The sequence below is a fragment of the Bombus affinis genome, chromosome 8 (genome assembly GCF_024516045.1).
Source record: "Bombus affinis isolate iyBomAffi1 chromosome 8, iyBomAffi1.2, whole genome shotgun sequence".
Classification (NCBI taxonomy): domain Eukaryota; kingdom Metazoa; phylum Arthropoda; class Insecta; order Hymenoptera; family Apidae; genus Bombus; species Bombus affinis.
The window spans coordinates 6,844,734-6,855,245 of NC_066351.1; the positions used below are offsets into that span (position 1 = coordinate 6,844,734).

General features: G+C 29.0%; 2 protein-coding genes across 3 annotated transcripts in view; both read right to left on the bottom strand.

Annotated features, from left to right (window-relative positions):
* Positions 1-6,228, bottom strand: part of LOC126919832 (huntingtin-interacting protein 1) — a 14,958-nt gene extending 8,730 nt beyond the window's left edge. The window contains exons 1-5 of one of the 2 annotated variants that reach the window (XM_050729453.1): positions 5,690-6,228; positions 2,534-2,736; positions 1,879-1,942; positions 951-1,308; positions 567-628 (exon numbers count right to left, since the gene is read on the bottom strand). In XM_050729453.1, coding sequence (XP_050585410.1) covers positions 567-628; positions 951-1,308; positions 1,879-1,942; positions 2,534-2,578 — 529 coding nt within the window. In that variant the 5' untranslated portion in view covers positions 2,579-2,736; positions 5,690-6,228. Of the gene's footprint in view, positions 1-166; positions 266-566; positions 629-950; positions 1,309-1,878; positions 1,943-2,533; positions 2,737-5,689 lie in introns of those variants that run through there. The other variant, XM_050729454.1, reaches the window with a different exon arrangement.
* A 1,535-nt stretch (positions 6,229-7,763) lies between these two features.
* LOC126919894 (ras-related protein Rab-2) lies at positions 7,764-10,122 on the bottom strand. Its single transcript, XM_050729582.1, has 4 exons — positions 9,951-10,122; positions 9,203-9,342; positions 8,749-9,105; positions 7,764-8,658 (listed from the first exon to the last, which is right to left on the bottom strand). Exons 1-4 carry the CDS (start codon positions 9,994-9,996, stop codon positions 8,557-8,559), a joined length of 645 nt encoding a protein of 214 aa, XP_050585539.1. The 5' UTR covers positions 9,997-10,122; the 3' UTR covers positions 7,764-8,556.
* Between the last annotated feature and the right edge of the window lie 390 nt (positions 10,123-10,512).

The window sequence follows — 10,512 nt, forward strand, 5'->3', positions numbered from 1 at the left end:
TCTGGTACGATCGGCTTAATTGTACCTATTTGCTCGTTCAAATACCACAAAGTATCGGGTTCTGTTTTTACAATTTGTATATTCGACGTTGGATCTATTCGGAAATACGAATCTCCTTTGGTAGCTAGATTTTTCGTCGGTAATTCACGAAATAAAAAGATATTACCGTTATGTAAATTGTTCTGTTCATCCGTCAATGACGCCTCCGTTCATTTATTCAGCATGCAGATCTCGATTTAACCGGTCTGCCTTGGTTCAGTTCGATCTGGATAATCGAGATTCCAGTAGATTAATTACGTCAACGTAGCGAAACCTAAGTTGATACCGCGTTGCTTTCATTTTACAAGCACAATCGACACTTTCACGCCAAAACTACTCTAGTATAATCGGCCAAAATGATTCATTTAAGAAGGAAGAGAATGCATCGGAGGTTGAGGTACTCGTGCAAAGCGTTTGTTAGCAGAAAGTATGAGAAAGATGATCTGTTTCTCATCGATCGAAAGGAAGCCAGAAACTCGAACAATACAAAAAGCATCACGATAGACGAGAATCTAGTTCGTACCTACCTGCACGTTGTAAATTCAAAATGTCATCCATGTAATCGAACATTTCGACCGACATTTGGAAACTAAGCAGAAAAGATTAGAAGAGATTATAAAAGATCATAAAACGTAGGAAAAAGGCTAAAAATGCAAATACAGTAAAATTCCAATTATCTGAACTCATTGGAGAATAAACAGATAAGATCGCTAATTTCCTCTCTTACTTATTACTGTTTCTCGGTCATATAATACGTATGGATCAAATAATTATACGAACTATACGATTAGACAATTGAGAGATTAACAAAAATGGTACTTGTCAAATTTTCACTTTGCTAACTTCTGTTTTAACAAATGGAATTGAAATAACTGGAGTTCTACCGTGAACTGATTAAGTTAAAAGCTTACTAGACATTAATATCGTTCTCCCCTATAGATTCAAGTTCCTCCGGTGTTACTTGAAGATTTCCGGGTATGCGTGGGTTTCGTTTGTGAAAATCTAACTTGGTAATCAGCAATCTTATGTACAATTGAATTAATGGGCCATATCCTTCCCGCAAGTGTTGCCATAATTTCCCGAGGTCTTCCAATCTTTTGCGATACCGTTGGGAATCTGGAATCACTTTCTCGTGACCCTCTCGTAGTATCTTGTGCAACACATGACAAAATTTCCAAGCGACGATCTGATTCTCTTGCAGTGGCTGCCGTAACATATATGTCCAAAATATCGCTCCACCCTTCTCTTGATGTGTACCTATAATCGCGCCTATATTTCTGTAAGGAACATATAACGTACTTTGAAACACAATTTTGCTAATTGCAATACCTAATACGCGCTGTTAATCTTTTGCTCGTTGCTTAACGTATTAAAAAGGCGATTTTACGAAGAAAGATATAGGATTATCTATTTGCTACAATTAAGAACCATTCATTTGTATCATCTATCAATTTGTCAATGTACATTTATATCTTCTGAGATAATTACTCAAACAGTAAATTCATCCTTTAAATTCCACTATGGATTCGCGAAAATTATTCAATCTTTTGCTAGAATGAAAGCTTCATTTGGAACTGGAACAGAAAGTTGCACGAGATCTTCATTGAAAAAATTAAGATACTAACTGATCGATTGAATCCTTATTGTCATCTTCATATTTGACAATTGATTTTTATGTAAATATAATACACTAAAAATTTACATAAATCTTTAATACATAAAGTATTTTTAAATTCGTTTTAAGTTCGAAGTTGGTATAGAATAATTCGGAAAACATTTGTAGGTGCAGAGGGTCAATGGTCTTCTCATTTTTGAAGAATCTTTTGTTAAAAAGGATACTTCGCACATGTTTCTCTTTTACGGGTGTTTCTGTAGGGTTTACAGCTTTCCCTATAGAGATACTCTAAAAGTTAGAAATCATTTATTACAATTTGTATATGACGTACTGTCTTGAGTTTCGTTAAACATTAAAATCATAGTAGTCATAATTAGTTATACATAAATAGTTATAATTAAAGTGATATGATCAGAATAAATATTTATATATGAAGGTTACAGAGGAAAAGGGGGAACAACTTATTCAGTTTAAAGATATACGCTTATACAGTAATAAGTGACAAATGAAGTAAATGTTTAATGTCTAAAATATATACATATATATTTAATCAGATAATCGATGCTTTTTACGTAAATATCTTTCAAGAAAACCCCGCAGCTATATTTAATACAAAGACAATTTTGGTAATATGTGATTGTTTGATAAAGTATTAGAGTTCAAAATTGAATTTTTAAAAATTAAAAAAGAAATGTGGCTTAACGTGTTTTTCCTCTGTGATCTTCCTATATAATCATGTTTTCATTTCGATAAAAGTCAACATTAATCTTCCATCCTTATAATAATTGTAAAAGCAAAAAATCTAAAATAGTTCTAATGTTAAAAACATTCATAACATTTAAAAAGACGAAACAGGATCATTCCATGAGATTTATTTACCAGCTGGTGGAGTTGTTTATCGGTGAGCGGAACGACACCCGTCATGATAATAGCGTACAACAGCTGCGATAGAAATTAAAGCACGTGTAAACAGGAATCCTAATGGTCAGTCCGTATGAAAAGTCATCGTTTCACCAATTCGCCAGTCGTGTCGAAATGCGTTAAACAAGCACGCTCGACAACGTTACGTTGCTCCACATCGCCTGAAAATAATATAGAAATTGCGATACTTTTTACGAAGAGTAATAATGTATCAGAAGATTAACTTTACAAAATTCTTATTTTCTTTATTATTCTAATTATCTTTCTACCGTTAAAAGATTTCTTAAATTTAAAGAAAATATGTGGCAATTATTATTGATACGCGTGATTTTTCATTCATAGAACGTTAAATGTCCTTCTTTCGGTTCAAACTAAAGCGAAAGATTGAAACTTCAAAAAGTCGAGAATTGCAGCAAAGTTAAACTATTGCACAATGATTATCACGGTTAGATATAGTCTTATAATTTTATAAATATATTTACATTTAAAACACTTTTTAAAAAAGTGATAAATAAAATTTATATATCACTGAAGATTCACTATTGCCCATTACTTTAGAAATGTCATCAATGAAAGATTCAAAGCCCTCGTAATTTGTGTCGTCAGTTAAAGTTAAAACTGAAACATATTATATCAGTACGTTATCATTATCAGATACATGATTGAAGCTAACTTTGATGCTGATAAAACGCTGTAACAGACATTAGAAGAATGACACAATTAAGAAACATAAATTTTTCAGGAAATTCGTTTAAAATAGACCATTTATTTTATTTTTAAATTATTAAATATTAATATTTATTAATATTTAAATTATTAATTAATTATTAATTACCATTTGAAAAATGAAAATGGACAATTTGAAAATTATTAATTACCATTTGAAAATAGCAAAATCTTCTTTTAAGGTTTAGCTAATAGACTTTGAGTTTTAAGTTAAATTTTCAATAAAATATTGTTTATACGTATTGTTTACCAGTGTCAAAGGGATCAAAACAACTTTTCAATTGTGACATTTTTCTTATTAAGTAACATAATTTACATATATGAGTTTTGCATTAAAAGAATGAAGAGCTTTGATTCACTTTTAAATTGTATTAAATTTTCTTTTATTTCGAACTTAAAACAATAATGGGGCTATGGACATTTATATAAATTCATATTTTTATAAACATAAATGAAACAACTAGAACCAAGGCAAAAATTTGTTTCATCTACTGAATATTATAACGAGTTTGGATATTTTATATATTTTTGCGTATTATGTGCATTCCATGTATTTTTCGCTCCCCTAAGTTTGCCATAAATGCATAGAAACTCGCAAACTAATAATGATATGAACTATTGAAAAAAAGAAGCAAAACTATAAAATACTGCAAAATATGCTATAATAGAATTTTCTTTGAATTCTTGACTATTCTAACTTTTGCTGCGAAAATCGTTCAATATTCATAAAATACGTATTCGAAGTGTCCAATCTCGGAAGTCTAAATGATGGGTCTTTTATGTTCATTAACCCTCCGACTGGTGTCACCGCAGCGGTACGGTTAACGATGCCTTGTGCCAGAAAAAGTGCCGCTATACGGTTACGTTCATTCAGAAAGTACTGCACTGGTTGCACTCGTGTATTTAGATGAACCAAGCGAGATGTATGTATGTATGTATGTATGTAGTTCATTATAGCATAAGTCAAAGACCCTGTGTATCGCAACAGCAAAACAAAGATAACGACTGAAATAAACGCAACATTGACAGTACTCAATTCTGACATGCAATTACGATTCAATTACAAATTATAGCTAATATAAACATAAACAAGAAATTGCTAAAGTATTGTTTAAAAATATATATTGATAGAAAAGAAACATTCGTGTTTCGAGAAGATAATGATAATATGAATGATTACTATGTGTAATGGGATAAAATATCAATTATTGTGTGTATAACTATGAAGTTTGTACTAAACAAAGATGTTTGTAAATGTAGCGACGAGGTAAATAATATTGAATTTCAATTTGTGTCAGTTATTGTAACTATTTGCATCGGTATGCAATAATTGGTGCGAACATTTTCTTCGGTTGCATATATTTATTTTTTCGGAAAATATGACATGTTTTGATTAACTTGATGTTTTTTGATTCTCTGCTAAAAAAATGATATGTAAACTATGGTCGCAACTGAACTCATTCAATTTAAATACAGGACCTTGACCATAAAAGCATCATATTCCTATAGTTCTATTAATTTTCTACATAAGTGTCAAGAATCAAAATTATTATATATATGTACACATATTTTCTTTCGAAATTTTGTATAAATAATAATAATATATGTTAATATAAACAAATAAAAATAATTAGTAATTTTTACAATTCCTGTATAAGGTATGAATATATTATCTTAAAAAATCAAGTAATACAATAATATATGTTGTAATGTGTTTATGTATAATTCGTATAATTTTGTAATATGTATCCTTTTTAAATTTGTTTACACGCCTATCGTATGATGGCATAAATATTTATAAATACCATCATAATTCAAATATGTGTACCTAAATAAAATGATATTCATGTAAAAATTACTCCAATTTTGTTCACCAGTAAAAGAAACGGTGCATACGATAGAATGTGTGTCTGTATATACGTGAAAGAACATCAAAGAGGCGGTTTCCTGTTCGCTGATGTCAGATTTTTCTTAGAACGATGTATACAATATCACGTTATCAATATTAATGTAAAAAATGATGGATATAAATATTTCTCATGAATACAAATTTTCGATATTTGAGAACTGTATACAGAAATAGTACTGTCAATGACTTAAGCCTTCAAATACGTACAATATCATAATAAACACATTTCCTAACCTATAAAAGGCATTGAAACGATATACGAATTGGAACGAGGTCAAGGACCGCATTTTCATCGTATACGTCTAGTTTTAATAGTTTGAAACATCTGTACATCTTAAAAAGAAAATATCTCTTTTAGTATAGTTTTACTGATTTAACAAAAATATAACCTTACGTTCATTTTAAAAGGCATCGATACATTTAAATACTTATTTCGCAAATATATCATGCAGTTAAAAATTGAAACTCGTATTACGTACCTAAAACTAATCCAACAGTCTATGTCATTAAATCTAGATCTCCGCTTTGTTAGAAAACACAATTATATGTCAAACTCATTACACCTTCAATACACGAATTGTTTCAAAAGATTACGTAGCATAGATCCGGCTATCATAAACGGGAACTTCATAAATGCGCACTAGCACTTCTTTTAAAATATTAACGCGTCTGGCTTTGAAAAGTGCGGCAAACGTCAAATCAATTTATCTAACTGATTTCTTTTAATTGAAGACCATATTAGAAATGCATCGATACGTAGTAGTACGGATTCACCGATACGATATCAGATACGATGGATAAATGTTAAAGATAACAGTGAGAAAGTTAATTAATAGCCAGATAGCGTTATTATTATATAAATCGAAATTCGTATTAAATACGAAATAAATACGTGCTTCCCCTTCGCGAGTATGATGGAATACAGTGAATCGCTTGGAATATAGCAATAGATGTAGCGTGCATTCAGTGTCAAACCGCTATTTCGAGCGCTCTTCCAATGGCGTAGCTGACTTGTGAAACCTGCTGGCGCGTAAACTCGCTTTTAAAGTAACATTTACTTTTACGTTTTTCGTTCACATTTCAACGAATCGTTCAATGTTACCGCTTTTATTATCTCATCCTCTTTCTTCTTTAGCTAGTATCATTATCACCTCGTTATTTGTGTATTATTTATCTCTTTCCGGTATAACGCTTATATATAATCTTCCCTGTTTTAAGTTCTTTCAAAATACATATAGCCATAATACATTCACCAAAGTTTATTTTGAATAACATTAAAATCTCTAGTCAATAAAAAATGTAATATTTAATACAATTATCTATTTCTTTCTTTTTATTATTGAATATAATACAATTTTAGAAATACCACTATGCATTTGCATAATTACCACTATGCATAATTATTTGATCAACCATTTATTGTTGCTTTTCATACACTTAAATTTTTATATGATTTTCATATCTTTTTATTATAATTGCATATTTATTTTATTATTTTTTTAAATTAATATAATACGTAAAACTTGACATAAAATAGTTTCGAAATTATGTTAGATTATCAAATGAGGTCATACTTTGCTTTTGAAATAATTCTAATTTTAATTGTCATTTAATTAAAACAAAAAAAATGCGATTGAAATGGACTTAATTAACATACATTAATAAAGTAAGGGACCTTCAAAAATGATTTGCCAGGTCTTCTATCGTTACGATGAATATTAATATCATAATTTATAATAGATTCGATTTGAAGCATGTAGTACTGTAAAGAGTATAAATGAAATCGTTGAACATGTATTCAGAATAAAATAAGATATATATGATATGCTCACATATATTTCAATAAAAAAAGTAAATTAAATTTATTATAAATAGACAATATATCATGCATTTCCCATGTTTAATAATATCATTTGATAAATAATTGTGATTCTTTAAGCTGATATACATATTTTAATTTTAAGGATACAACAGTACAATATTTTAAACGGGTGTAAAAATTGAATACTTATTGTGGTAATAAGTTTCGATTATTACATCCATTTGACATTAGATTACATACATCTATTTTTAGTATATCTTAAAACATCATAGAATATTTCGAAAAAAGTATGTTGCATATTGCAGTAGGTACAAAAACCATTTATAATAAATAAATTCCTTTTTCTTTATAGAATATTATCTGGATTAACATTTTCTACCTAAAATTTTTCTAAATATTTAAGATATTAAAGTATAATAAACTTATAATCAAAACAAAAGTACATGTGTACTATGTTTATTTTTACATTTAATTGGACAAAATACAGGTAGCATTAATATTTCTCTATTTTCTTGATTGGTATTACTACTAATGGTTATAAGTAGAGAATTTATCTGTAGTAAATATTTAAATTTATTAGACATATTTACTTAAATATAAAAATTATAAAAATGTTTTAGTTTATATGTTGTAATGAGAATACTATATTTCCAAGGCATACCAAAAATAACAATACCAATCATAATTAATAAAATAATATGATTTTTGGTTAGATAGGCCTCACAATAAAATTGATTTATATGTTTTTATATATTCGTCATTTCATACATTGATACATACATATACATGGTGTCGCGTTAGGTAGTCAAGTGTAAATCATATTTTTGACAAATCACTTTGATTTATATATGTATATCAATTATGATTCATTATTAAATTAAATCAGATTCTAAGATCAGTGCACAGTACATACAATATACAATGTGAACAAATACAAAACATTAAATAGAAGTGCCCATCCTCTCCCGCTTTATCAATGTCCAATAGTAATTAATTTTTCTTGGTTTTTTCGTATATTACAATTAAAATCAAGTAATTTTAAATGTAAATGAATAAAAATCTAATGTAGCACTGCATTAATAAAATAAGGTTAACTTCTTTCTAGTACATTAAAAATAAAATTATCTATATATGTATATGAAAAGCATCTAATATTTTATGGATGTAATTTAAGAACTAATATTACTATACTGCTACAAAGGAATTAAGTACAGAAAGCATATAATGAACATATTTGAAACTAATAAATTTACATCAGCCAGAATCTGTAAATTAAAAGTTTATTAGGTTTCATGATGTAAGCAATATATAACATTTTCCCTTATAATATTCCTATTTAATACGTATGTATATGTTATTTTTTTTAAATAATAAATACACCAATAGAGTCACTTGTTACCTCATGTTGCGACACGCGCAAAAAAATATACAATGTAATTGGTTGAGAATAAAATGTGGAGCAGGAGTAAAAAGATCAATTTAAATTGGAGAAGGATTAAGCGGTGGACAGGCAACCCCCAGCCCCTAGCAGCACCCACCACCTTGCGTGTTTCCTTGACCACCAGTACCCGCTAATCCACTAGGACTTGTTGGTGAATGTTGTGGTCCAATCTTGATACCATTTGCCTAAGTACATTTAAATTTTGTTTATTAAATGATAATGTCAAAAATACAATATTGTAACAAAGTTTTTTTATTCTAACTCTTTGATTTTACCTCATTATTTATGTCAAATACACCTTCCTGAATTTTTTCATAAATTACTTTTGCTGTATTGATAAATGCATCCTCTACATTGATTGCTGTCTTTGCACTGGTTTCCATAAAAACAAGTCCATGTTCTCTTGCAAAAGCTTCACCTTCTTCTCTCCTCACTTCTCTTCTATTATCCAGATCACTCTTATTACCAATTAACATGATCACCATGTTAGAATTTGAATGTTGTCTTGCATCCTCTAACCAAGTGGTCAAATGATTAAATGTTTCTCTACGTGTAATATCATATACTAATAAAGCTCCTGCTGCTCCACGATAATATGATCTTGTAATAGAACGAAATGCTTCTTGACCTGCCTATAAGTTTAATTTAATTGTATAAGCAATTATTATTCCTTAAAATTCACTATTGTAAGCATTTGTGAAATTCAACACAAAAAAACTAAATAATTACAGTATCCCAAATTTGAAGTTTGATTGGCTTTCCATCAATTGTAATCATACGGGCTCCAAACTCAACACCTATTGTTAAATCATGAACAGGCTGGAATCTCTTATCCGTAAACTGCAGAAGTAGACAAGATTTCCCAACCCCTGTTTAAAAATAAGATGTCCTTACATTAAATAAATAATGCAGATTAGAGATGTTTCCATAAAATTAAAAATCAATGAATCTAACCAAAAAATTAAAAACCAAAACCTATAATATTAAAATATATTTATTTATTTATCTTATTCACATTACAAAGCAAAAAGTTCAAAGATATATTACATTTATATAACAAACAATATATATGAAAGTAAACAAGCCAATTACAATATTATAAAATATTTATAGCAAATTCATAATTACATCTAATATCATTTCCCAATAATACTACGTATATACATATATAGTACAAAAAATTTCATATGAAATCTGTTCTGAACATAAATAAATGAATTAAGCATCTTTTAAGTTGACGAAATTATTATAAAAAATAAGCTATGTACAGATGTTACATTGAAAGAAATATTTAATTCGTAATATTAAATGTCGTTGTGAAATACGCGCATTAGAATTCCTAGAACTGTTGTAAAGTTTATGAATCAAAAATATTATCGTCGAAAGAAACGAAAACAATGAGTCCTGTCACGGTCGACATAGTGTAGGATGTAGAAATCATTCAAAATTTGTTTTAGTAGACGCATCCGATAATTACCTGTATCTCCAATAATGATGTACTTGAAAAGGTATGCGTACGACATTTTTCGAAATCACGTAGCAAACAAAGATATCTACACGAAATGCGGATATATTAGAAAACAGAACTTCACTTTTTTTGCTGTCTTATCTCTTCTGCTTCAGCATGACGTCACTGAATCAGTTCGGCAATTTTCGGGATTTTTCGTATTATTCGTAATAAGCTCGGGTTTCCGATATCGCGCTGCCGTCGCTTCAGTCATTGACGTATCTTAGAAGCGTTGGCCGTGTTCCAAAATCACGACACTTGATACCTTACTGACCATAGATATATTAAAATATATATTATATGATTATAATATTGTACAATGTAATCGTTAATCTGATATAATTCATATTCCATATGAATTCGTATTAAACTAGCACGCCTATTTTTTTGTATATTACACTCCACCATTCTTCGTATTCTCTTAACTACGCATATTATCAGAAAGGAAATTCTCCTCATCATCATAATATCTCTGATATTATTAACAAATGTAATCAAATTTCATAAATGATTCCTTTTTATAACATTTCTT